General features: G+C 52.2%; 10 protein-coding genes across 10 annotated transcripts; 5 read left to right on the top strand and 5 right to left on the bottom strand.

Annotated features, from left to right (window-relative positions):
• The first annotated feature begins 165 nt into the window (after positions 1–165).
• Positions 166–2,380, top strand: VE01_02649 (uncharacterized protein). The gene is made up of 4 exons (XM_018272157.2): positions 166–1,024; positions 1,081–1,335; positions 1,390–1,475; positions 1,534–2,380. Exons 1-4 carry the CDS (start codon positions 346–348, stop codon positions 2,239–2,241), a joined length of 1,728 nt encoding a protein of 575 aa, XP_018132921.1. The 5' UTR covers positions 166–345; the 3' UTR covers positions 2,242–2,380.
• Positions 2,381–4,358: 1,978 nt separating this feature from the next.
• MET3 (Sulfate adenylyltransferase) lies at positions 4,359–6,809 on the bottom strand. The gene is made up of 5 exons (XM_018272156.2): positions 6,272–6,809; positions 6,151–6,178; positions 5,909–6,091; positions 5,711–5,856; positions 4,359–5,652 (listed from the first exon to the last, which is right to left on the bottom strand). Exons 1-5 carry the CDS (start codon positions 6,438–6,440, stop codon positions 4,457–4,459), a joined length of 1,722 nt encoding a protein of 573 aa, XP_018132922.1. The 5' UTR covers positions 6,441–6,809; the 3' UTR covers positions 4,359–4,456.
• A 589-nt stretch (positions 6,810–7,398) lies between these two features.
• Positions 7,399–8,633, top strand: VE01_02647 (uncharacterized protein). Its single transcript, XM_018272155.2, has 5 exons — positions 7,399–7,723; positions 7,872–8,036; positions 8,184–8,246; positions 8,302–8,351; positions 8,410–8,633. The coding sequence occupies exons 1-5, from the start codon at positions 7,670–7,672 to the stop codon at positions 8,417–8,419; spliced, it is 342 nt and encodes a 113-aa protein (XP_018132915.1). The 5' UTR covers positions 7,399–7,669; the 3' UTR covers positions 8,420–8,633.
• A 196-nt stretch (positions 8,634–8,829) lies between these two features.
• On the top strand, positions 8,830–11,958 carry VE01_02646 (uncharacterized protein). The gene is made up of 3 exons (XM_018272154.2): positions 8,830–8,923; positions 9,008–9,213; positions 9,312–11,958. The coding sequence occupies exons 2-3, from the start codon at positions 9,202–9,204 to the stop codon at positions 11,640–11,642; spliced, it is 2,343 nt and encodes a 780-aa protein (XP_018132916.1). The 5' UTR covers positions 8,830–8,923; positions 9,008–9,201; the 3' UTR covers positions 11,643–11,958.
• Positions 11,959–12,065: 107 nt separating this feature from the next.
• On the top strand, positions 12,066–13,240 carry VE01_02645 (uncharacterized protein; the record flags this gene model as incomplete). The annotated part of the gene is made up of 1 exon (XM_018272153.2): positions 12,066–13,240. The coding sequence occupies exon 1, from the start codon at positions 12,203–12,205 to the stop codon at positions 13,238–13,240; it is 1,038 nt and encodes a 345-aa protein (XP_018132913.1). The 5' UTR covers positions 12,066–12,202.
• Positions 13,241–13,421: 181 nt separating this feature from the next.
• Positions 13,422–13,994, bottom strand: VE01_02644 (uncharacterized protein; the record flags this gene model as incomplete). The annotated part of the gene is made up of 1 exon (XM_018272152.1): positions 13,422–13,994. The coding sequence occupies one exon, from the start codon at positions 13,992–13,994 to the stop codon at positions 13,422–13,424; it is 573 nt and encodes a 190-aa protein (XP_018132914.1).
• Positions 13,995–14,618: 624 nt separating this feature from the next.
• VE01_02643 (uncharacterized protein) lies at positions 14,619–16,300 on the bottom strand. Its single transcript, XM_018272151.2, has one exon. It carries the CDS (start codon positions 16,122–16,124, stop codon positions 14,706–14,708), a length of 1,419 nt encoding a protein of 472 aa, XP_018132919.1. The 5' UTR covers positions 16,125–16,300; the 3' UTR covers positions 14,619–14,705.
• A 509-nt stretch (positions 16,301–16,809) lies between these two features.
• On the bottom strand, positions 16,810–18,884 carry VE01_02642 (uncharacterized protein). The gene is made up of 5 exons (XM_018272150.2): positions 18,562–18,884; positions 18,012–18,509; positions 17,538–17,954; positions 17,117–17,488; positions 16,810–17,063 (listed from the first exon to the last, which is right to left on the bottom strand). The coding sequence occupies exons 1-5, from the start codon at positions 18,723–18,725 to the stop codon at positions 16,919–16,921; spliced, it is 1,596 nt and encodes a 531-aa protein (XP_018132920.1). The 5' UTR covers positions 18,726–18,884; the 3' UTR covers positions 16,810–16,918.
• A 2,350-nt stretch (positions 18,885–21,234) lies between these two features.
• Positions 21,235–22,342, top strand: VE01_02641 (uncharacterized protein; the record flags this gene model as incomplete). The annotated part of the gene is made up of 3 exons (XM_018272149.1): positions 21,235–21,491; positions 21,677–21,770; positions 21,821–22,342. The coding sequence occupies 3 exons, from the start codon at positions 21,235–21,237 to the stop codon at positions 22,340–22,342; spliced, it is 873 nt and encodes a 290-aa protein (XP_018132917.1).
• A 611-nt stretch (positions 22,343–22,953) lies between these two features.
• Positions 22,954–24,072, bottom strand: VE01_02640 (uncharacterized protein). Its single transcript, XM_018272148.2, has one exon. It carries the CDS (start codon positions 23,983–23,985, stop codon positions 23,062–23,064), a length of 924 nt encoding a protein of 307 aa, XP_018132918.1. The 5' UTR covers positions 23,986–24,072; the 3' UTR covers positions 22,954–23,061.
• Between the last annotated feature and the right edge of the window lie 85 nt (positions 24,073–24,157).

Genomic DNA, 24,157 nt, shown 5'->3' with positions numbered 1-24,157 from the left:
TAATTACCCCTTTGTAACATTGTTGTCAGCCTCGCTGGTAATCACGTGTATCGCGGGGTAGTCGGCGAGGCTCGCTAAAATTCCACACGACCAGGTGCGTCACAGCGAATGTGTCAACCGGCGAGCTATTGTTACTGAAGCGGAATTGATATAACTGCGATTGATCAGGTAGGTACAAGAATGTGTTTTTAAGTCCCCTGGATATTGATTGCCAGACCACAGACGAAACGGCCAGCCAGTACACGTTGCTTTACCCCGCAAATTCCAACGACCGCGGGGCTTTAACTTCATCAACAAAGCCACAACTGCTGCTGCTTGCGCTACAAGCCACCACAACTTAGCAAGATGTCCGAAGAAGCAAAGCCCATCCCCGCGACAGCCCCGCCAGCCGCTGCCCCAGCCGCTGAGGGCGCACCCGCCGAGGGCGGCGCCGAGCAGTCGAAGAAGGGAGCGAAGAAGGCCGAAGCCAAAGCCAAGAAGGAAGCTGAGAAGGCACGCAAGGCCGCTGAGCGCGAAGCTGCCGCTAAGGCGTCTGGCGCTGGCGCCGCGGCCGAGGATCTTGCCAAAGACAACTATGGCAACATCTCGCCGACCTACAAGTCAGAGGCGAAGCGTGTGCGTCTTGAGGAGATCACAGAGCAGGATGTTGGCCAGCTCGTGAAGATCAGGGGAACTCTACAAAACTCCCGCGCGCAAGGGGCGAAGATTTTTTTCTTTCAATTAGGTAAGGGAGTGGAGACTATCCAGGGCGTGATGGCTGTTAGCCAGGAAGGGAAGCCCATCAGCAAGCAGATGGTCAAGTGGATGGGAACTGTGAAGCTCGAGTCAATCATTATGGTGGAGGCGCTGGTGCAGAAGCCTTTGGAGCCAGTCAAGAGCTGCAGCATTAGCGGCTTTGAGCTCCACGTCCAGAAGCTCTACATCGTTGCTTCCGCCCCCGAGACTTTGGCAGTGTCTGTTGCAACAGCCAGCAGAGCTGTTGGAGGCGTGGACGAGGAGGAGGAGCTTAGCAAGGCTGCGGAAGGTATATATAGTCCAACTTGCTTGTATTGGGGCATTTTAGCTAACATTATGTGATAGGCCTCTCCGTCCAGGACAAGGACGCCGTTCCAGTTGCCCATCTCAGCACACTCCTCGATAACCCGGTCATTAGAAAGCGTGCTCCAGTCGACCGTGCTATCCAGGATATCCGAAATGAAGTCCAGTATCTCTTCATCGAATTCCTGCGTAGCAAGGGCTTCAAGAAGTTTGAAGCTCCAGGGCTGATCGCCACGGCATCTGAGGGAGGAGCGAACGTCTTCGAGCTCCCATACTTCGGAAAGTCAGCTTTTTTGGGTAAGTGAGCCTCTTTTTCTCATCCAAGGGGCTTTTTTGCTAACATCATGCTAGCGCAGAGCCCGCAACAGAGCAAGCAGTGTGAAATTGCTGGAGGCCGTGAGCGCGTCTTCTGTATTGGTCCTGTCTACAGAGCAGAGGTAAAAAAAAGTCCAATTTGCTCCCATAGGAGCATTTTTTGTTAACATTACGTGGCAGAATTCGAACACGCCACGCCACATGACGGAGTTCACAGGCCTGGATCTAGAGATGGAGATCGAGGAACACTACCACGAGGTCATGCACATGCTTGAAGGTGTACTACTATACATTTTCGCTGGGCTTGAGAAGAACTGCGCCAGAGAGATCGAACTCGTCCGCTCCATTTACCCGTCCGAGAAATTCCTTCTCCCAGCAGACGGCAAGGAAGTGCGCCTGACCTTCGCCGAAGCCCAGAAGCTTCTCCGCGAAGAAGGACCCGAGGAGTTCCGCAACGTCAAGGATGACGAGGATATGTCTACTCCCCAAGAGAAGGCCCTCGGTGCACTCGTCCGCAAGAAGTTCAACACCGACTTCTACGTGCTCGACAAGTTCCCACTTGTTGCACGGCCGTTCTATGCCTTCCCCGACCCCGAGAACCCGGAGATCAGCAACACCTACGATTTTATGATGAGAGGACAGGAGATTCTGTCTGGTGGCCAGCGTCTGCATCTGCCGGAGGAGGTGGAGAAGGGGATGCGGAACAAGGGCCTTGACCCCAATAGCCCCGGTCTGAAGGCGTATGTTGATGTCTTTAGGGGTGCGGGTGTGCCTCCACACGGTGGCGGAGGCATAGGCCTGGACAGAGTCGTTTCCTGGTACCTAGCGCTGCCGAGTGTGCATTTGGCGTGTGCGTACCCAAGGACGCCCAAGAGATTGGGCCCGTAGTTGGGTGGGAGTGTTGAAGGAGTATGATGGATAGGGGTCGTGCACAGTAGTGAACTAAAGAATATGATCTCCATAGATCTGTCAAGTATAAATTATGAACGGGCGATCTTATGATCATCTAATCACGTCAAGATGAGAGCATTGTGATTTTTGTATATACTGTATTTTTTAACTCCCTACCTTCCTCTCCCTGTTTCCGTCCGATGAAAATGAAGATATCCGGTTTCGCTGAACCCTCGCCAAAGAGTATACCAACAACTGCCCATCACCCCCATTCTCGCCGTTGCCTGGCCGAATGGACATACGGGAAGGTAGGGCGAGGACAGAGGGACCAAGTGGATCAGACCAAAAATCGTATTGTTTTGCCACATGCCCACATTCTCACCGTCAGCCTCTCTGGAAGCTGAATGAACGGGTAAGCTCTCATCGCGGCCACCAGCGTCTATCTTATCTGTTGCCCACAGAAGGAACGAAATCTGTTCCGCCTCATTGTTGGTGCGGCTCTTTTTTTTGGTACTACCTACTAACTCATATTCTCTCATTCCAGACCTCCTCTATATGCCCCCTTTCTCACCGCCACACCCTTTCTCATCGTCGCCCCCTTCTCACCACCGCCCCGGGTGTTGCATCCTACCCTCCTGTCATTTCAACGCATAATCAGGTAATTTGCGTCGAGCCTGATGTGATGCCGTTGAACCCTTCGCCGCTGTTAGTATAGCTCTGTGCCATACGAGAGAATAGAATCTCTGCGAGGGTATAGTGCCAATGCATTTATTTAGTTAGTTAGATGATGGGCTTTCAGTTTTAAGGAGGAATACAATGATCGCAACAAATGGCACCAAACTCTAACTGACGTTTATTTTGTTATGTTTGAGTTTTCAGGGCAGTCTATAGCATTCGAACCCGAAGTACGTCTGTTCTCAGACATGGTAAGGGTACGAATACTTCATTGAAAAGGGATAAAGTGGAGTAGACACAGAGATTCTAAAACCCAGGCGGAAGTGAATATTAGCAACTTGAGGCGAGCTGGAGATTGAATATGTCCCCAGCAGATTCGTCGAGAACATAAGTCCTAAAGCGGTCTAGGAGGAGAAGTTCCAAAGCCATCCTCAGCCCAACTACATGCTATTCTACTGTGAGATGCAATTATCGGAAGGAAAAGCTCTTATGCGGGATGAACGATGGTAGCAGGAATACCACCACCATCAAAATACCAAGATCTAAACGCACCTCCATGATCGCACCTTGAAAGATTCCCTTATCTACAATATAATGGCACAACACCAGGGAAATGAATATTGCCCCAGTGGCGTCGGTCTGAACCTAACGCACAAGTCGATCGTTGTCGAGTTGGAGCCTTGGTGGAATCGTTCCACTGAGCTGCAAGCACGTTAGGATGACTTGTAATAGAATAGAATACTGGTGAAAGAACAGAACAACGGTGACAAGAAATACCAGTAACTGGTGAAAGAACACCAGCGACAAGAATACCACCACAGTAACAAGAACCCCCACTCAACAAGAATCCCCGCAACAAAAACACCAGTACCCAACCAAGCCGTGAAGACGAACGCAGCGAAAAAGTATCCGTGAATCTACCAGCGGGTCGAACCCTACGGTAAAACCGATACTTTGTTTGACCTTGTTGAAACATGGATCAGCGGAAAAGCTGAGATACATGTATATGATGGTGGATCTTCATATTGATGTCCTGGCTGGCTCCGATGCGATGGTTATTGATATTTTTTTTATGTTGCCTTTAGAGAAATTCTTTGGATCTGAGCCCGCAGACACTCTCGTCTGGGCTGGTAGTCTGGAGTACCAGGGATGAGAATTTCCGTCTCATTATGTCTGTCTTAACTTTGAAGGTCCCAACTGTGTAAGTCCACAGCCAGCAATCCACAGCCAGCAATCCTCACGGCTATATATCCATTGCCGCCTCCTTTAGCCCAGAAATCACTCTACCACAGCCAACATATCACACACACAAAAACATCACTTCACTCAACGAAACACCTAACAATCCAAAGCAACAAAATCGACAATTTCATAAGCAAAGAAATCTATCTATCTCCCCACCAAACATCAAAAAGATCAACTTTATATACCCCCCATACCCCCCGTGTTCACATCATCATCTACATGCATGCATTCATCCCCCCCTCCCAAAAACGCCAACAAGTCCACTCTCTCTCCTCTAGAGTACTTTAGATCTTTAGATCCTATCCAAAAGCCCCCTGCTCTCCAACAACAACACAATCTGGTGCACAATACTACGCACATTCGTCTTCTCGGCATCCACCACCAGATCCGCCGCCGTAGGCGCCTCATACGGATCATCCACACCGGTGAAGCCCTTGATCTCCCCAGAGCGCGCACGCGCATACACGCCCCTACGGTCCGTCTTCTCGGCGTACTCAAGGCTGGTAGCAACGTGAATAAGGTAGAAATCACCGTACTTCCCGACAAGCTCACGCGCATGCTGGCGCGCATCCTCGTATGGTGCAATGGGGGCAGCGATGACAGCAGCACCGGCCTTGGTCAACTCAGCAGCCACAAAGCCAATACGCCCGATGTTGCGCGTGCGATCAGCGCGGCTGAAGCCGAGCTCGGAGGAGAGCTCAGCGCGCACAGTCTCGCCGAGGAGGAGGGAGACGGAGCGGCCGCCCTGCTGGTTCAGGGTGACCTGCAGGGCGCGCGCGATGGCGTCCTTGCCCGAGTTCTGGTACCCGGTGAGGAAGACGGTGAAGCCCTGCGCGGAGCGGGGCTTGTGGGTGTCGCGGAGAACCTTGACGACTTCGGGGTACGAGAACCACTCTGGGATCTCGCGGCCGGAGCGAAGACGCGAGCGCAGCTCGGTGCCGGAGATGTCGAGCGTGCGGATGCCCTTGGCCACCTCGTCAACGGGCTTGTACTCGTCGGAATCGGGGAGGTAGGTCATCATCTGGAAGGGAACGACCTCGATGCCGAGCTCCTCGCGGTACTTCTCCACGGCGTGCTGTGCGTCGTACGGGCCGTAGAACTCAACGCCCGCGCTGTTCTTGCCGGGGCCGGCGTGGTCACGACCGACGATGAAGTGGGTAGCACCGTGGTTCTTGCGGATGATGGCGTGCCAGATGGCCTCGCGGGGACCACCCATGCGCATGGCGAGGGGGAGGAGGCCGAGGACCGCCATGCCGTTGGGGTAGCGTGGGAGGAGGGCCTGGTACACGCGCACGCGCGTGAAGTGGTCGATGTCTCCGGGCTTGGTGAGGCCGACGACGGGGTGGATGAGGACGTTGGCTTGGCGGGAGCGCGCGGCGCGGACGGTCAGCTCGCGATGGGCGCGGTGCATGGGGTTACGGGTCTGGAAGGCGACGACGCGGGACCAGCCTAGCTTGTCGAAGTGGAGTCTGAGCTCGGCGGGGGTGTCTGGGGGGGAGAGGTTAGAATGGAGTCGGCGGGATGGGGGGGGGGGGGGGTGGCTTACATCTGAGGGCGACATAGTCGTAGTGCTCGAGCCTGTCGATAGCATCGATCTTGCCACCGATGTAGAACTCCTTTGCGGTCTCGTAGAGGTATTTGACAGCTGGGTGCTCTGGGTCGCCGCCGAAGACCTCCTTGGCCTCCTTTGCCCTGGGGTGGTGTTAGCAGAGGCGCCGGGACTGTCAGAGAGCGGGCAACTTACTTGTCTGGCTGGTAGATGTCATCAATGGTGAGGATGGCAAGGTTGCGGTCGTCACGGAAATCGCGAAGGGTCACTCGTCCGCCGGCCTTGAGGCCGAGATCGGCAATCAACTTTTCGGAGGCATCGAGAGTGATGGGCATGGAGAAGAGGTTGCCATCGACAAGACGGTTCTCTGCAACGACGCTGTATTATCAATTAGCCGTCTGTTGTGGTCACCTCATCGTAGCATTGGTGTTATATACCCATTGTAGTCGGCCTCGTTCATGAAACCTATTTTGAGGGTATTGTCAGTGAACCATTTCTGTACCCCGCGCAGTGACCCCGCCACGGAAGTTCTCGGCTAGAGAAGTGAGAACGACATACCTTCAAGAGGAGAGAAGCCACCGGAGAGGATCAATTCCAAATCGCAAAGCTGCCTCTCGCTCAGGACGAGGGCGGGGAGGGTCTCAGCCTCCGCGGAGAGCTCAGCGTGCCTCGGGGCATCGCGGGCGAGCAGGTCCTTGAGTTCACCTCCGTGTGGTGGGTTGGCCATGATGACTGTGTGTGTGAGGGGGATGTGGTAGATGAGGTGAGGATGGGGTGAGAGAGAGGGATTTATATAGAGGAGGAAGTTTCAGACTCTCGACTGGAAGGGAAGAAGGAAGAAGGAGAAGAGTAGTATATGATATTATATGTGTGGGAGTAGTTAGTAGTGGTAGTCCCTTCGTACCTACTTTCGGTACTACTCTGTTACAAGAAGTGGCTACATATGAATAAGGAGAGTATGGTCCTACAGTGGTCCTACAGCATCTCCTGTAGGTATCCCACTTGCTCCTTCAGGTACCATACAGGCAACAAGACATAACCGTGGTACCTTGAATACTAAAGTGAATACTAAAGTGGTTTCTTGATTCGTATGGCGGGGCATGTCGTTGGCTCAGGTTGGCTCAGAGTTTCGCCCAAAGGCGGTCACGTAAATGACGTGCTTTGCTAATTAATTTTTGAACGGGCGCTAGGCCGGAAATACTTGACTATTCCTCTAAACTCCCATACAAACTAATCCAAAATTCGCGCGGCAGCATTGGCAGAATATTGCTCTGTCAGAGAAGAGAAACCTAGGGAATACATTGGCGTAATAAAGAGAATCCAGAAAATGCAGTCTATGAGAAAGGTACTGTCTTGTACTGATGTCTTGGGAGAGGATGGCGGAATTCTCGCGGCACTTGGCGGCTCACTCTGAGTTACACTTGACTTACACAGCCCGAATTATACCATTATACTCTCGAATGATCTGGCTCCAGGATGTCTTGGGGGTTGGAACTGGTTGCAACATACATATATCATACATATAATAACGCAGTGATATCCTGTGTTATTGGATATAACAAAGGAATCCAAGACTACCCCAGACATACGTTATATGATACCATACCGCCTCCAATCCCCAGCCCCAATCGAGAGACCCCTCTCACATGCCCTTCCATGCCCTCTGCATGAAAAGCAAAAAAATAGACCCATGAGTCGTCGTCGTTGCATCCTTCCTATCCTATCCTGCATGTGCTCCTATCTTATCTCCACGTGATCATATATTATTTTTCGGTCTTATCGGCGGCGACTTCTTTCTCCGGGCCACGACCGACGGCACCACCCGCCGTCGGCTTATTACTAACCTACTGTAAAGAAGGAAGTTACAGGTCGTACTTTGCTTCATCACCACTTGCAAAGAAGTTTCGAGCAGGTTGAATTAGAGACTTTATACCCGCGCGACCGTCTCTCTTCACTATGTCTGCTGTCCAGGTCCTCAAGGGCGATGCGCCAGCCCAGGCGCGATCATTGGTATGTCCTATCTCCGTGTCTGGATTGTTGTGGCGGTGGTTGCGGAGATGCTCCCCATGTCGCTGCGACCATCACTGCGCAACCTTACCAACCTAGCGACAGAAGTCCGTACCATTATTGAGATATCCATTCTAACTCTCTTCCACAGTTCCGCCAATTGCTCCGCCAAGGAGAGCAGTTCGCCGCATATAACTTCAGAGAATACGCTACCCGGAGGACGCGCGATGCGTTCCGCGAGCACAAGGACGAGAAGGATCCGAGGCGCCAGCAGGAGTTGATACAGGAGGGGTTGAAGGAGCTGCAGATGCTGAAGGTGTGTGGGATTCCTGATTGGAGATGGCGTGTGTCCTACGGAGAACAGAGGGTCGCCCTGTTTGCGTGGCGATGGGGGGATTCTGTTGGGGTGTTACGAGGATCTATGACGTGTCGAGACTGTGCTAACTGCTCTTTCTAACTACAGAGGCAAGCTACTGTGAGCCAGTTTTTCCAGATTGACAGGTTGGTTGTGGAGGGTGGCAAGTCGGTATGTATAAACTCCTCTCGAAAGTACCAGTCGAACTCTACTAACACTCTTCCAGGGCAAGCAAAAGGGCAAGAAGGGTGATCTTGTGAGGCAAAACGAGACTGGGTAAGTTATATTCCACCCCTACGAAACATCGATTGTGAACCAGACTAACGCACCACAGATGGAACTGATTTTGGGCTGCAAAAGCGTATGGGCGTTGTGAACTGCGTCTGTGAGGGATATGAGAGGCTGGGCGATTCGCACAAGGGAACCTTGTAAATATATTGTACTATAAATGATCGTGGATGGCATGGATCGTTTGGAAGCAGTGCATAGAGTCGCAGCAATACATATCACCTCCACTACCACATTCACTACCACATTACATGCTACCATCAACCATGACCTTGATACAGAGAATAGCATCCATTCTTTTATTTCATCCATCAAGGGTGCTATGAGATCCCTACCAACAAATGCAACCCCATCCTCTCCCCAGCGAACCCTTAAACGCGACCCCAAATAAGTTAGCGCAAAGTTATGAAGGGCACGTGACATAAATTTATGAACAACCAGGTTGCACATCCTCCCATTGCGCTCGAGGACGACACTACCCTTCACAGGCCCAAAAGCACCTCTTTCACGCCCTTCCATAACGGCGCGTTTTGTAGATATATCAGCGTATCCCAGGTCTTGTAAGTGAGCTTGCCCCCGACCCAATTGACCCCCTGGGGATAAAAATATCAACGCGACGAGCATGGCTAACACGCCCCTTCTAGTATCGCTACAGGTCATCAGCGAGTCTCATCTACGACAATCTTTATAAAAGCGACGAGGGCATCGAGTTACCGTTGCCCGCAAGTGTATCATAACTCAGCAACTCTGTAGTTGAGGAGGCTGAGCCGTCGAACTCGCGCCTGCGCACCAGACCTATCTACAAAACACTGAACATACGCGCGACGACACCGCAACCATGGCGCCTGGAGTACGTTGTCCCTACCCTTGCGGCGCTTCCAGCGCAAAACCGCATACCTATCATGTCCACGCAACCTACTCCTGACCCCCCGCTAACCCCCCTCCCAGTACCGCAACAGCAACCCCTCGCGCCGCCAAACCCGCGGCCTCGTCGACCACGACATCTTCGAAGGTCTCCCCGTCCGCAACTGGCGCCGCGACGCCGTCACCGTCGCCCCCCCCCCCGCCCACGATCCCTTCGCCACGGCAAAAGACAAATGGGACGTCGAGCTGCCCTGGGGCATGCCGAAAGACGCGCACCTTATGCCGCAACACAGCCAGGACCTTCTCCGCGCCGCGCGCTCGGGCAGGATCTACCAGAAGCGCATGTTAGTTGAGGAGGAGGACATCGAGGCCGACGCGCTGCTGGTCGAGAAGGCGGAGAAGAAGGAGGAGGCGAAGGAGGAGGGGTTTGTGGTGAGGACGTGGAAGTTGGTGCCGAAGCATTTGGAGGGGCCCGAGATTGAGTATTTGGCAAAGAGGAGGAAGGGGTTGAGAGGGGCGCCAGTGAAGGGCGTGGCGACGTTGACGAAGATGACGTTGAGGAGGACGGATGAGGCGGGGAATACGTATGTCGAGGATGTGGTGGTGCCGGAGGGGCATGTGGTGGAGGGTGAGGTTATCGCGACGACGGTTATTCTGGATCCTGCTACGACTGGCGCTCCGGTCGCGGGAGTTGCACCTCCGCAGCCGGTGAAACGCCGTCCTCCGCCTCCGAAGCGTAGAGCTAAAGGCCCCGGGCGCGGACGCAGGAAGAAGCTTCCTCTACCACCCCGCAGCGCGCCCGCCACAGTGGGCGCAGCGCAAGTTGACGGCCAAGCCGCTGAGGCGCCAAAGCAGGAGCCAGCTGTGGACGCGAACGGTGTCAAGATCGAGTCTAGCGTGACGCCCGCTCCCGGAAACGAAGACACGGAAATGGGCGATGGATCGATGGCACAGTCTGATGACGAAGGCGAGGGAGAGGGCGATGATCGCTCCGAGGGCTCTGATGACGAAGACCAAGACGGTGAAGGCGAAGGAAGCCAGACCCACGACCAAGACGATGATAACCGCATGGTCCTCGACAACCTCCCTCCCGAGCCAAAGGTTCAAGCGCCCAAACCCGCCATCTCAGGCGACTTCCCCGTTGAAGCACCACATGGAGAGTTTGGCGGCCAGGCAGGTGGACAGGGACCAACGACAAGTGGAAGCCCGCTGAAACATGCGTTTACGCCGCAATCGTATTCCCCGACCCTCAGTGCGGAGGGAGAGGTAGAGAATGCGCCGGCGGATGCGTTTGGAGGGGGTCAGCAATTACAGGGTCATTTCGAGCAGCAGCAGCAGCAAGTGTTCCATGGGCAGGATCACCAGCAACAACAACACCAGTATCCTGAACCCCAACAACAGCATCAAGAACACCTCCACGAAGGCCCTGCCGCAGATACACCCTCAGCCTTCGACGTCAGCGCCACTGATTTCGCCGGTATGCTCTCTGGCACACCCCCACAGTTCGGTGAGCACCAAGAAGAGGGAGGGGATGATGAGATGTTACTTGATTCCGTGCAGGGACATGATGAGCACCAACTGCCTGATTTATCGGATTTCGATCCTCATGCTTCTACGGAGGCGCCGGGGGAGCAGGGGGTTGGTGGGGATGAGGGACCGGGGGAGGAGAAGTTTGAGGATTTGCTGGGGAGTTTGGAGGATCATTTGAATGATGGGAGTGGAGAGGGGGAGGGACCTATGGCGTTGATTGGGGTGGAGGAGGCGGAGGCGGTGGTGGTGGAGGCGGTGGTGGATGAGGTTGCGCCGGCTTCAGTGGTGGAGGAGGTACCTGCTCCTGTTGTTGTGGCGGAGGAGCAGAAACCGGCTGAAGATGAGAAGATGGATGAGGCACCCGCCGCACCTGCCCTGGAGGTCGTTGAACCTGCATCTGCCCCCGCGGAAACCGAGACCGCAAGCGCGGAAGCGAAGGAAGCTGAACCTGCTATGGTGGCGGACTTAAAGGAACCTTCCGCTTCGCCGGCAAAGGAGGCCGAGAGCGCCGTCCCTGAAGCACCAGCCGCGGTGGAGGCGGAGGCGCCATCTGCAGATGTGGCTGAAGAGCCCGCTGCGCCTGTGGAGGTGGAAGCACCTACCGTCGTCGAGGAAGCGGTAGTGGAGACGCCGCAGGTGGCCGAAGCGCTCGCTATTGTCGAGGAGGTGGCGAAGGCTGTACCAGAGCCTGTAGCGCAGGAGGAGGCCAAGGAAGAGGTGAAACAGCCCACACCAGAGAAAACACAGGACCCTGTGCCGGAGGTGGTGAAGGAAGTTACACCTGAAGTCGCGGCGAAGGAGGAAGAGGCAGTGGAAGTAGCGCAGGGAGAGACGGAGAAGAAGGAGGAGCAGGCGGCTACTGAGGAGCCGAGTGCTGCTGCGTAGATATTGTTATGGTATATGTGGGGGAGGGGATGATGTTTATTTATTTTTTGGTGGGAGGAGTAATTAGGGGTTGGTTGGGGAGGGGGTGTATGTAGGTAGTAAACTTGGGCTATTTATTTCGGGAAGCTGTTTTATGTGTAGTTCCGGCCGGCAAGTGGCTGGCAAGTCCTAGCGAAGCCATCATTGTTTCGTTAATACTTTGGTAATTTGCTGGTGAGGTTATTGGACATATCAAGGAAGTTATTTTTGGCTGTATTGTACTCTAGATGTAGTTGCACACATCGTAATGTTTCAGCGAAGCCATTTTTGTACGGGGAGTTACTTCATGCGACTAAAGCAAGCTAAAATATTAGCTTTTGAGCTTATTTCACTAGCTTCAAAACTGACAGCGGCTATTTTAGGTCATGGACTAACTTCGTTCTTGCCTGTTTTCTTAGTGATTAACTCATATAAATGGCTGTTCTCTGCCATAGAGAGACTATCTTTCATGCATAGTTCGTCGGCATTTATATCATTTCACAAAATATTCATTCCCAAGTTTTGATAGACTGCTAGCAGGAATGAGTTTATCAGAATTGCTTCGCGGCACCTTGTGCAAGAAGTTCCCATGCGGGACAGGCGACTCTCCCCTCAAGATGAAGATGTGTTCCGAATATGACTATTACAGCCTCAGTAAGATCGACAAAGACCCCGACGACTTATTCGAGAAAACCCGCAGCTTCTTCGAGGAGGTACAGGAGATGATGGGAAGTGAGAATCTGAGCCAAGCCCGGAAAACAGCATACGAGGAACATAGCATCGCCATTATGGCCGCAATTATTTTCGGTTCAAACATGATTGAGAAGACCGGATCTTCAGAAAACATCACCCAGAAACTCTGCAAAGACATTTTCACCGGAGTTCCCGTCGCCTCAGAGATACCCCTCACCCACCCAGACTGCCTCGCAATGCTTACCCACATCCTCCGCCAAGACCTCCCCCCCACCCACAAATCCATCAACCGCAGCCGCATAGAAGTCACCCAACACGCCGCAGCATGGACCTACCTCGTCACCTCCCTCCTCTCCGGCCCCCTCACCGAAACGCACCTCCTCACAGCCCACCTCATCCTCTGCGCCGACCTCCCTCTCAACGACCACACGCCCTACGCCGGCCTCTGCCGCCTCGTCGGCGTCTACGCGGGCCTGAATCCCTTCCCTCCGCCGGCCAGTATCCCTAGTCTAATCCGCACTCTAGTGTACGATTACAACGCTGCTATCGATCTTGCGAAGACAGCGGGGTTTCTGGATCCGTTCGCGCTGGCGGCGGAGTTTGGACATCGGTTTGTGAATATTCATCCGTTTATTGATGGAAATGGGAGGGTGTGTAGGCTGCTGATGAATGCGATTTTGTTCTGCTATGCTGGGATTGTGGTGCCGTTGGGGGAGACGGAGGAGGGGAGGGACGCGTATTTGGGGGTTGCGATTAGGGCGTCGGAGGGGGAGAGTGTGAGGGAGGAGGGGGGAAAGAAGGCGTGGGCGGAGTTGTCGTCGTTGCTTATTTTGGAGGCGTGTGGGCGATTTGAGACTTTGAGGGAGAGGTTGCGGACGGTGGCTTGAAGGGGGAGGGGAGGGTTGTTGTGACCGCGTCTAGCGAGGAGAATAACCATGCACTTGTAAATTGTGCACAGCGTCTGAAAATAATATTACAACCGTTCAAATACAAAGTCAATATCCAGATAGAGGTGCAAGAAAATGGTATAATGCTAAAATAAAGTACGAATGTAACCCTCCTCGCCTGTCAACCCATGCTTTTCCAGATAGGCCGCCCTCTGCGCCAAATACGTCGCATACTCCAGCTTGGGGACCGTCTTTCCTCATCATCCCACAAATCGTACCCGACTTTCTCCCAAATCTCCAACTGCGCCATGAAATTCGAACTCGGCCTTGTCCGCGGCCATTTGACTTTCATCTCCCCCAAAAGCTCATCGCGGCTCTTTCCCAACTTGCACATCAAGTACGCAATAACCATAGTCGAGGAGCGGGACCTCCCCATCTTACAATGCACCAAGACGCGACCAGGCGGCTTCGAATCCTTAGGTTCTAGATGTGCATCGATGAAATCGCAGATGGTGCGCATATAGCGAAGCATATTCTCGACTTTGTTATCGAGGCATTCGATCCATAGATGGTGGCCGGGTTTGATGGAGTCGGTGAACTTTGTGCGATGCCAATGGCCGCTTCGGCCCTCTGCGGCTGAGACGACGGCGGTGATTTTGTTGGATTCGAGAACTTCGCGGGTGTTGGAGCTTTGGTAGTTGCCGATGAAGAGACCTGGGAATATCTCCGTGGTGGAAGCGGGCCAGTAGTCCATTGTTATGAATAGTATGTGTCTTTGTAGCAGATAGTTTGTAAGTATCGTCGATACGTTCGTTGAGAGGTGGAATGAACCTTGTTGGCTATCTATCAAGGTGTGGCGTTAGTGCCTCAGATGATTTAAGGTTGACTAAAATAACAGCAGATAAAGGCTGGTGGGCTATGTATGGAGGAAGTGTAAGCGGAATGGTTACATTCACTCCATACATACAACAGAAGAAGACCCTAACATATTCAGTAGAGTGTTGTGTCGAGAATCCCCAGTAGTCCTCGTAGTCCTCGGTGACCTCAGGACTTTAGGAGAGCCCTAACGATACCATTCTTGTATAGGCGCATACTTCGCCGTATTTTACTTCCGTAAGAACTGGCAACAAGCGATTTTAGCTCTTGGTCCTTCGTTCTTATTTCGTCTTTGAGTGACTCAGTTATGCAAGACCGCTTCCAAACACTCCAGAATCTCGCCTGGTATTCATAGGCATCGAGACTGATGTGGAAGATGAGCTTCTTAGGATCGCTTCATGGCACCTCACACAAGCTCCTACGCCAAGCCATTCTGATACATCGAGGAAAGGGGGATCGCACGAATATGAGAAGCTGCACGTCACGGTTGCATAGTCAATGTCTGGGAATGTATATATATTAATATATAATAACTACGAGGAGTGTACCTCTATATAAGCCTTTCTCACACATCCTATCCTCCCCTTGCTCACGCCTTCTCCCCACACAACACACCAATCTCCTCTCTCGTAAACCCAAACAAAAACAACAAATCCAACAAGCTGTCCCCATTAAGCCTCGCCCCCGCCTCAACCTGCACCCTCGGCTTCGCCCTCCATGCCACACCCAACCCAGCAACCGCCATCATCTTCAAATCATTCGCGCCATCACCCACCGCCACGACCTGGCTCACATCAACCCCCTCTACCTCGGCCAGCGCCAACAAATGCTTCGCCTTAGCCTCAGCATCCACAATCGCCCCCGTCAGCTCACCCGTCAGTGCTCCATCCTCAATCGTCAGCGTATTCGCGCGCGCATGATCAATCCCCAACTTCTCCGCCAGGTACCCCGTCAACGGGATAAACCCTCCGGACAGCACAGCCGTCTTAACACCCAACCTCTTGAGCGCGCGCAGCAAAGGGACCACACCAGGTGTAATATCCAGTACTGGCTTCAGCTCGTCGAAAATCCCCGCCGACACCCCCTTAAGCAGCCGCGAGCGCTCGCGCAATGACGCCTCAAAGTCAAGCTCTCCATTCATCGCGCGCGCCGTGATAGCCGAGACAGCCTCCTCAGCCCCAATAGACGCCGCGATCAAATCAATGACCTCCTGCGTGATGAGCGTGGAGTCCATATCGAAGACCACGAGTCTCGGGTGCCGGCGCAGCGGGGTGTCTGCCTGCAGCACGACATCGACGTGCCAGGCGCGCTCAAAGCGGTAGATGAGCTCGTGCTTGCGCAGTTCGGCGAGAGAGATGTATGATGGATCCGGGGCGGGGGAGAAGGTTAACTCTACCACGCGGGGGTGGCTGGGCGAGGGGACGTCGAGGCATCGGTGCGAGGAGGTGATGTGGGTGTGTCCCTGCGGGAGGGGGAGGGAGGAGAGAAGCGCGAGAAAGGCGGTGATGCAGAGTGGGGAGACGTAGGAGCCATAGAGGTGGTCTAGGGGCTCGATTTCATCCGCTGGCGGGGGCTCGAGGGGCGATGCCTCGGAGGAGGTTGTAGGTGCGCCCTTTGGCCCGGCATCGTCGGTCCCAGAGCCAGGGCTGGGGGAGCGGCTCTCGACGGCGGTGGAGCGGGGAGTCGTCTTGTAGAAGAGAGTTGCGATGATGCGGCCGACATCCTCGCCGGGGTCGGGCTGGCAGTTGGCATGCGTCAGGCCGTGCGAGATGCCGGAGTCGACGATGTGAGGGGCGGTCGCGCCGTGCGAGGGGACGCCTGTGTATGGCGCATACGGCTTGGGGGAGGGCGTGGGCGCGTCAACGATGCTGTCGATGCCCGGGTGGTTGGTTGGTACCGGGGCGCGGTATTGGGCGTGCGAGGCGAGGTAGGAGGGGGAGCGACTGGTTTGGGAGAAGACGGGGCGGGGAGAGCGGGTGGAGGGCGCGCGGGTGGGGAGGGCGGCCATGGTTGCGGATGTGAGATGAGCGATGTGGTGGTGGGTGGTGTGTTATCGCCGGTGTGGGTGGAGGGAGTGAGGAGAGCCTGGGGGAGGAAGTCGAGGGACCTGGCGTTTGTGGGATTGAGTTTTTGGGATGGCGGGGTAGATGGGTACTTTGTCGCACCTGCACGTGGGGCTCCATTGACAGGCTGCATAAAAGTTGATAAAAATAAGGGTTCGAGGTTAATATTGTCACGTGTACCTTTACACGTGATAATTTTATGCAATCATATTTTGGCATCATTCGTGCTCTTCAGCTGAAGAATTGCACATCTGGTCAATAAACAGTGCAGCAAAAGATGACGCAATACCATAATATACTAAAGAGACGCGTTGCGTTCAACACGATGACATGGCGACCACCTTCGGTCTCGTAATATCTGACGAGGTCAAGCGTATTCTGTGACACTCCAAGTTGTCTAAGTTTCGGCCTCGAAAAGTATCTCACTGGAACCAACGTGCCGAAACCAAGTTGGTCGTCACGGATCCGAACTTCGATGTTTACATTCAGAGAACCTCCTACAATCTAGAGTCAAGTGAAGTATCTGAGGTTTTTTCTAGAGTCTTGGAATCGTAGATAACACATGTTTTGTAACACAAACGTTCAAAAGATATTGATAGTAATATATTAAATATAATCAGGAAGAAAGGTACTGATTATGAGCTGTTCACACTACACGTTGATCTCCCACTACACAAGCATATGGAGATGGCATACAAAGGCGTATAGTGACGTAGCTGACGAATAGTAACGGACTCGCTTATGCCTTCTCCACTTGCACAACTTGCACAGGAGCCTCCTTAATGCTGCCATTGTGGTTCAAGGCTTTGCCATCGATGTCAATGTCAGCAACCTCTGCGTTCTCGCCATCAAAGATACGGGCAATCTCTTCAAGAGTGGGGCCACTAGAGGGAAAGTTAGCTTTGATTCAAACTGGCGAGGACGAAAAGCGACATACCGAGTCTCGACGTAGAAGTAGTAAACCCAGATCAATTCGAGAAGAACCCAGCCGGCATAGCAGGCAAACAGCTTCCAATTCTGGCCGAACCAGCCGCCACCCTCGGAGATAGGGATGGGGTTCACGTAGTTGTTGATCGTGAGGGCGACTTGAACGGAAAGATTCATGATGAACACACCCTTGGCGCGGAGCTTGTAGGGCAGAATCTCGACGGTGTAGGCAACCAGGAGACCAGACCAGGCCAGCGAGTAGGAGACACCGTGCAGCCAGACAAAGACAATATTGACGTAGCCAATTTTAACATCATCTTTCAGGGCGTATTGCTGACCAGTGATAGTGGCGCAAATCAAGAAGATAAGCATACCGGCGGTGCTATTAGAAGTGAGTCAATTTGTTAAATGAAGCGAATGTGAGCACTTACGCAGCGATGAAAAGCGGGCGTCTACCAACACGGTCGACCAACAAAGCGCATGAGATGGAGACGAACAGAGAGAGGACCTTGTTTCCAGCGTCCAAACCCAGCTGGTCAGTCTGGCCAGTGATACCAGCACCTTTGTAGATGATAGCAGCGTAGTAGCTGACGAGGGCATTGCCAGACCACTGGGAGAAGAGCCCGAGTGAGATGATGATAAGTAGCCGCTTGCGGTTGCCCACCGTCTTGATGAAGTCCAAGTATGAGGAGCTCTTCTGATGCAAGAACTCCATGCGGAGAGTCTCTTTCATTTCAGCATACTCGAACATGACAGTAGCGTCGCTATCGTTGCCGTCCGCGTGGTAGTGGGCGAGCATGTGGAGCGCCTCGTCGTTCCTGTCCTTAGACAGCAGCCAACGTGGGGACCTAGAAGTCAAAGTTAGCCAATCGCGAGAGACATTTGGCATTATGAACAGAACTTACTCGGGAATCCACCAGATGAATGTGAGCTGGATGATGGAGAAGATACCTTGGATGAGGGTCGGGATTCTCCAGGACCAGGTGCTGTTAATGTGCTGTGTGCCAAAAGCCAGCCAGCCACAGATCAAGGCGCCAAGATTCCACAAGCAGTTGTAGATGGTGGTGATCCTGGCACGATGCTGAGGATGCGCGATTTCGGTGATAAGCATTGGGCAGGAGAGTTGAGCCAAGGAGTTGCCGAAACCCATGAAGAAACGGGCGCCCTCATATTGTGGGCGGCTCATAGCGGAAGCCTGAATGGCGGCGGCAATGACCATGATGATGCAACCAACAGTGATAGGGGTTTTGCGCCCAAAATTATCGCTGAGCCAAGGTACAACGGGGAGAGAAACGATTGAACCGATCGAGTACATGGCGCTGAGACGACCTAAAGTGTCCTTCGAAGGGTGACCCATTGTATCCTGCCAGGACGAAAGGATCTGAGAAGTGTTCATGAGAGATCTTCGCACAGTCAGTCACTGGGCCTTCTCTGTTTGCAGGACCCATAACTCACCCATCATAACCGGTGGTGGCCGAGCAGACGCAGAGAATGATGCAGTAAAAGTATAGCTTGCGCATGTTGGGCGACTTGGTCCATGACACCGGTGGAAGCTCAGGCGCAGCTTCCTGTGCCTCGACCACATTGGCCTGGTTGGGACGCTTGAAATGGGAACTCATTGCGGGTAGTATTGGACGACTGTTCCAGCGACCGAGGACGAATGCAACGCGGAGGTGGAGTGGATACTGGGGAAGAATCGAAGTACGGGGAGAACGTTTGGGTCTTTATAGACTATTCCCTATATCTATGCGAGTCCCTGTATGCGGGCTACACAGTAGAAGATGGCAATGGACGGGCGGATACATCGCAATTAGGCTAATTAATGTTAGGCTAGATAGATCCATGGCGACTCTCATTTGAATGATTGGATACAGTATGCTATGCGGCTTAGCCACCAACGCTTCTAGAAGCATTAGACCGGGCCTAACCCCGGATTTCCGGGCCGTGATGCTCCTGTGAACAGGCTAAGATCCAGGGGGGGGACCTTCCCCTGTAGTATCCACTCCACCTCCGCATTACATTCGTCGTCGGTAGCTGGAACAGGCTAAGATCAACGAGGGGAACCTTCCCGCGTTGATTTTAGCCTGTTCATAGGAGCAAGGCGCAAAGCCACAAAGGTTTGTGTCCCGAAAAGGGGGGAAGTTACTATAATGCCCAACACCTTACATCCCTACTACTATCCCCCCCCTGAATGATTGTAACGACCCGCTATTTTGAAGTTCGTGGAAGCCCACTTATAGTACCCGATATAGGTAAAAAGGCGTAAATAAGATGAGATCACTGGCAGTGTGTTTTTGACAAAAGAGTGGATCGTTACAATCATTCAGGGGGGGGGGATAGTAACTAATGGGGGGTCAAATTTAGACCCTCTTTATGCTGCTTAGGGAGAAAATTAGGCACAATTACGCTAGCTCATACTAGCTCACAGTTGTAAGGACGCCTCCTTAATTCTGAACAGTCTTGGTGATCACGTGACATATGAGACTCATGGGTGACCCGGATTCATTTCGGACCGTAGGAACACGTGAACCGAGTCGGAACCGTTTCTAGATATAAAAGGGATAGGGACAGAAGGGACCCCTCCTCATCTTTTTTGTATCTTTCGTTAGACCTATAGGATATCAATTAGTATACCCTCCGACTCGCACTCCCATATGCTTCTACCGTGAGAGCTGGTGCCCTGTGTCCTTACAGATATTCGAAATAGCATCTTCGCATACACTGGATAATAGCCAGGTATAACACAAGATGCTGTGTTCAAAAGTTCGCAATGTTTTGCGTAGGAGGGAGGTAGCGCCAATGCTTCTTATTGTGGGGCTGAAGTGGTGCGTAAAGTGGATTATAGCATCCTGATCCTATTCCTCGTGCGGAACAGGCGGTATCTTCGCCATTTAGAGAATCAGCAATACCAGAGTTAGGAGCAGGTATTAGAGGCCAACTGTACCGTAGGAGGCATGGTACCTGTTGGAGAGAAATGGGGAATACGGCGTTCCACACCCAAAAACGGGTGATAATATCCTAAGATCCCACAGTGCAGACGGTGCCAGGGAGTATCACAAGTAAATACAGTATATAGAACATATAAAATTGATTGAATTATCTGCCTATCTTACTGGGCTACGTGGCTATATACCTGATTCCTAGGGGGTGGCCAAATCCCTGAGTTTTGACCTGTCTCACATCAACTGGTCAGCTGAATCGATGGGCCAATGGGATGTGCCTGGGAAACGCCCATATCCAGGGCTATTTCTTGGCAAATCCCGCATCATCCCTAGAATCTCCAACAGTACCGTAGGAGGCTCAAGCCAAGCAGCGTCTCTACGATTTATGAAGGTGTACCATCTCGCTCAGTTACCCGACAGCTATGCTCTGCGAGTCTAGCCTTGGCGGCTCAAGGCCACCCAGAAAGTTATAGAAATTTTGGAGGGTTTAGAGGTTCATGGAATTCAAGGGGTTCGAGTTCGATCAGACGACACCCTGACCCCTTTGAATGGAAAATAGTCTTTGAAAAGTATGCCGAACTTGGCTGGGATTATTTCCGAGAAGTTCAGACTGCAAACGCAGTCCGCAATCAGCTGCGGTGGGCCATGTCGCTTCCACGACCATAGGGATATACACCATGCCGGAAGTTCAGCTAGTACGTGCCCATACCTGTATCTCACGCCAGGGATGACCTTACGCACTGAATCAAAGTGTCATAGTGATTGCGAGGTTCTGCTTGGAGAAGAGGAGCCTGTGGAAGAGGCATATTTTGACTAATTTTCACCATCTCCCCCTCCACCACCACAGCAACAGGGGGCGCGAAATCTACTACCTTCACCCACCTCCTCCCACGCCAAGACAGCGAACACCCACCCTCTCCCTCGTGAGCACCATCCAGCTCTTCGCTCTGTACAGTATAGATCCGCTTCCCAACCTTCAACTACACGCCCTGCCATACGCCCTCCAAATTCATCACGTCTGGCATCTGGACAGTCCACTCCTCCCTTGACGACAAACCATGCATGGGCGACTGCAGCACGGGCCTTCCTGGCCTTGCGCATTGGGGGCCCCTATCTACATGCGTTTGGGTCAGGATGGGTTGCTTCAGCCCATTACGTTCCAGCAGGGGTAATTGGAGAGGATCAAATGTCAGACACTACCATTGATCCGAAGGAATTTACCTTTGATCAAGAAGTCCTCATGGCTCCAGCGTACAGGAGGATTCAAATATCGCCATCTAGGGCGAGAGGAGTTGTTCCTCCATCGTTGTTTAACTCTGCCCGGAATGTGCACGAGGGAGCTGAGTCTCATATCACTTCCTTCGTGGGACCAGCGCGACCAGCGCGACCAGCGCGACCGGCTTCTCTATCTACGATAGGTTTCTCCTATGCGTATGAACCAAGGTGAGAAGAGGTGCAAATTGCAGAATTAGAGGCTGAACCCAGACGATCGAGCGATACTGCCGGATTTAGATTTGGATTTGAACTAAACTTAACGGCTAGATCATCTACTGAATCTCTTCTGCAACCCCCCCTGTTGGGCTGTCCGTTGCTTTACCAGTTGTCACAGATGACAGACTTTGGACTAGGGTCCTTTATGTAGTCGCCAGCCTAGACGAATTCAGCACCGAGCGAACTAAAACAGAGGGGGGCTACCCTTATCTCACATATGGAGATGGCGAAGTTCGTAACTGTTTTACTATATTAAGATTTGCCAGCTAATGATTTCGCAGCTCTTTGACGTGGTTGCTGAAAAGGGCGAGCTGTGGCTCGCAAGGAATCAAGGTGACCTAGCTGAAGTTATTGGTTGGATTTGGAACCAACATTTTGCTAGGTTGGTAGAACAGGATGACCTGGGGGAACACCATGAGCCGGTGGAACAGCATGATACTGTTAGCCTGAGCTCTAGATTGATACCAGCTCGGCCGCCTCGACCTACCGGACCAATCCTTCAGAACACGGTTGACCTGATTTCTGGGTTGGCATCGGCTCGACCCAACGGCTTAATCCTTTCTCCGGTTCGTGATTCAGACCCCACAGACGTGTCTAATAAAGTCACATTAGGAGACTTCATTTTGAAGCGTGCCATTGAGCTCGGTGCTAGTCCTCTAGATGCCCTTACGGATATCATGAGTTATTCTAAAAACCAGTATTCGCTACATTTCTCGCCTACAGAGATAAATATATCTAGCATCCAGATCACTACTCTCGCGGACGATGTAGTACGAGCAGTTCAGGATATTATCGAATCGTGAGTCTATTAATCTTAGGTGGATCAAGTTGGTGTAAAATTGCTAGCTGTTTCTGGAATTCTAGGCTGTCTCCTAATGATAATAACATTAGTACGCTTCCGAAGTCGTTTTCCATGTGTTTCAACCTGTGATATCTGAACTTGAAATCTAATTGCTTTACGAAATTTCCAATTGAAGTATATTTCAGACATACTGAATATTCACAGATTTATCCGTTAACATATTTTTAGATCTGTTCTATTCGATCCTTAAAGATATTACATATAGCACAAAACGCTATTTCAATTCTGCCAGAAGAAGTCTTAGATCTCTGCAACCTTGAAGTTGAGAAGTGGGAATGTTACCGTAAGTAGCGGTAGCAATGAACAACGTGATAGTCACGGGCCGAGCAGAGAAGACTAAGACGACTGATTTGTGGCATCGTTCCGGCTGGTCAAACGTGCTCAAGTACGTGTAGTGGCTATCACTTTTCCTTTACAAAGTCATCAGACGCGGAAAAGGACGCAGGTACCTGAGAGTCTTAGGGAATTTATGCTTGACATTTAATAAGGACCTTACGCAGCGCTCGAGCAGCGGTTCAGAAATCTATAGCGAGAAATCAAGTTGTAGGGACCCTAAGTTGTACATATAGAGTAAATTAAGGTTATGGTCTATTTCTTCGGCCTCCGTCTACATTGCCCTTATTCCACAAGGTTATCGTAATTAGTACAAAGCAATGTATCTCAGATGTCTGTCTGCGCTGTGATGAACGAGTCTATGACCTCGCTCAACTGTAATGCCATCTTACGTCCTCCTTCTGCACTTGGTTCTACTCTAGCCACGTAATCAGCTTCGCATTTCCCATCCAGAGACTCAAAAAGAGCACACGGAACCACGAGCACTCCCGGAATCTGGATCTGCTTTGTTGCGAGCTCGTACATTATCCTGATAGCAGTCTGTAGTTGGCCAGGAAATCGGTTATATCCCATCAACTTTAGTGGCAGGTCTGCCCAGCTCTCCTGTTTAGATGCATTCGCTTCGAGGGGGTAATATATCATGCAGACAATAACAACTCGAGGTTTGTTCTTCTCAACTAGCCTGGAAACATACGATTCAACTTCAGATTTAAACATCCTCACAAAGTGGCCGAGACACCACGCCGTTCCTTTCTGGAGAGAACTGCGGGGAGTCAACCAGGCAAGCTGTAGCATGTGGCGTATGGTTGAAAATGTCGGCTTCATCGCAATGTCATTGGATCCGACAGAGACAATGAGGATATCGTTAGCGCGGATATTGTCTCTGATGAACTGGTCATGATCCAGGAGGCAATTGTCCCGTTCCCGCAACGTAGACGCCTCGACAGCCAAGTTGAGCGCAGTGGCACGGTCGCCTAGCAAGTGATTTAGCCAGAAGGCAACATCAGGCTTTGGATGAGGTCGATCAAGGGTAGAGCGATATATTTCAGGTACATCCACAAGCAGAGGTATACTCCTAGGGCTACTTGATGGCACCCAATATTTGTTATCGAGAGAAGAGTCACCGGCCAGATATACGATAGGTTTGCTTGGCCTTAGTGACAGCGTAGTTGAACGGAATGCCGAAACATCAGGAATGGCATGGCCTTTGAACTCGAAGTAGAACCGCGAGGTATTTATTTTCTGGTTCATTTTGCGCTGCAGATTCTGCCTAGCATGCTGCTATGAGAAGACAAGGGAGTCTCAAAGATTATGTTACAACATGACGCTGAGACGAGTCCGTCATTTATGTTGGGGGAAACGACTTTCCCGAGAAGATACGGTAGACTTTTACACCCAAAATGACAGGTTTACTCTAGGGGAT

The sequence above is a fragment of the Pseudogymnoascus verrucosus genome (genome assembly GCF_001662655.1).
Source record: "Pseudogymnoascus verrucosus strain UAMH 10579 unplaced genomic scaffold scaffold_8, whole genome shotgun sequence".
NCBI classification, from domain to species: Eukaryota; Fungi; Ascomycota; class Leotiomycetes; order Thelebolales; family Thelebolaceae; genus Pseudogymnoascus; species Pseudogymnoascus verrucosus.
The sequence above is the reverse complement of the archived record's forward strand: the minus strand, read 5'-3'. Positions and strand labels throughout refer to the sequence as shown.

Excerpts from the sequence above, each read along its gene's own strand:
- VE01_02649 (XM_018272157.2), top strand. The coding sequence starts at position 346 with ATGTCCGAAGAAGCAAAGCCCATCCCCGCGACAGCCCCGCCAGCCGCT. Across the intron at positions 1,336-1,389 it reads CGGAAAGTCAGCTTTTTTGG|CGCAGAGCCCGCAACAGAGC; the intron begins GTAAGTGAGCCT and ends ACATCATGCTAG. Across the intron at positions 1,476-1,533 it reads GTCCTGTCTACAGAGCAGAG|AATTCGAACACGCCACGCCA; the intron begins GTAAAAAAAAGT and ends ATTACGTGGCAG.
- MET3 (XM_018272156.2), bottom strand. The coding sequence starts at position 6,440 with ATGGCCAACCCACCACACGGAGGTGAACTCAAGGACCTGCTCGCCCGC. Across the intron at positions 6,092-6,150 it reads AACGAGGCCGACTACAATGG|CGTCGTTGCAGAGAACCGTC; the intron begins GTATATAACACC and ends TTGATAATACAG. Across the intron at positions 5,653-5,710 it reads CGACTATGTCGCCCTCAGAT|ACACCCCCGCCGAGCTCAGA; the intron begins GTAAGCCACCCC and ends TCTCCCCCCCAG.
- VE01_02647 (XM_018272155.2), top strand. The coding sequence starts at position 7,670 with ATGTCTGCTGTCCAGGTCCTCAAGGGCGATGCGCCAGCCCAGGCGCGA. Across the intron at positions 7,724-7,871 it reads CAGCCCAGGCGCGATCATTG|TTCCGCCAATTGCTCCGCCA; the intron begins GTATGTCCTATC and ends TCTCTTCCACAG. Across the intron at positions 8,247-8,301 it reads TTGTGGAGGGTGGCAAGTCG|GGCAAGCAAAAGGGCAAGAA; the intron begins GTATGTATAAAC and ends ACACTCTTCCAG.
- VE01_02643 (XM_018272151.2), bottom strand. The coding sequence starts at position 16,124 with ATGGCCGCCCTCCCCACCCGCGCGCCCTCCACCCGCTCTCCCCGCCCC.
- VE01_02642 (XM_018272150.2), bottom strand. The coding sequence starts at position 18,725 with ATGAGTTCCCATTTCAAGCGTCCCAACCAGGCCAATGTGGTCGAGGCA. Across the intron at positions 17,955-18,011 it reads TTCATCTGGTGGATTCCCGA|GTCCCCACGTTGGCTGCTGT; the intron begins GTAAGTTCTGTT and ends TTTGACTTCTAG. Across the intron at positions 17,064-17,116 it reads TACTTCTACGTCGAGACTCG|TGGCCCCACTCTTGAAGAGA; the intron begins GTATGTCGCTTT and ends CTTTCCCTCTAG.
- VE01_02640 (XM_018272148.2), bottom strand. The coding sequence starts at position 23,985 with ATGAACCAGAAAATAAATACCTCGCGGTTCTACTTCGAGTTCAAAGGC.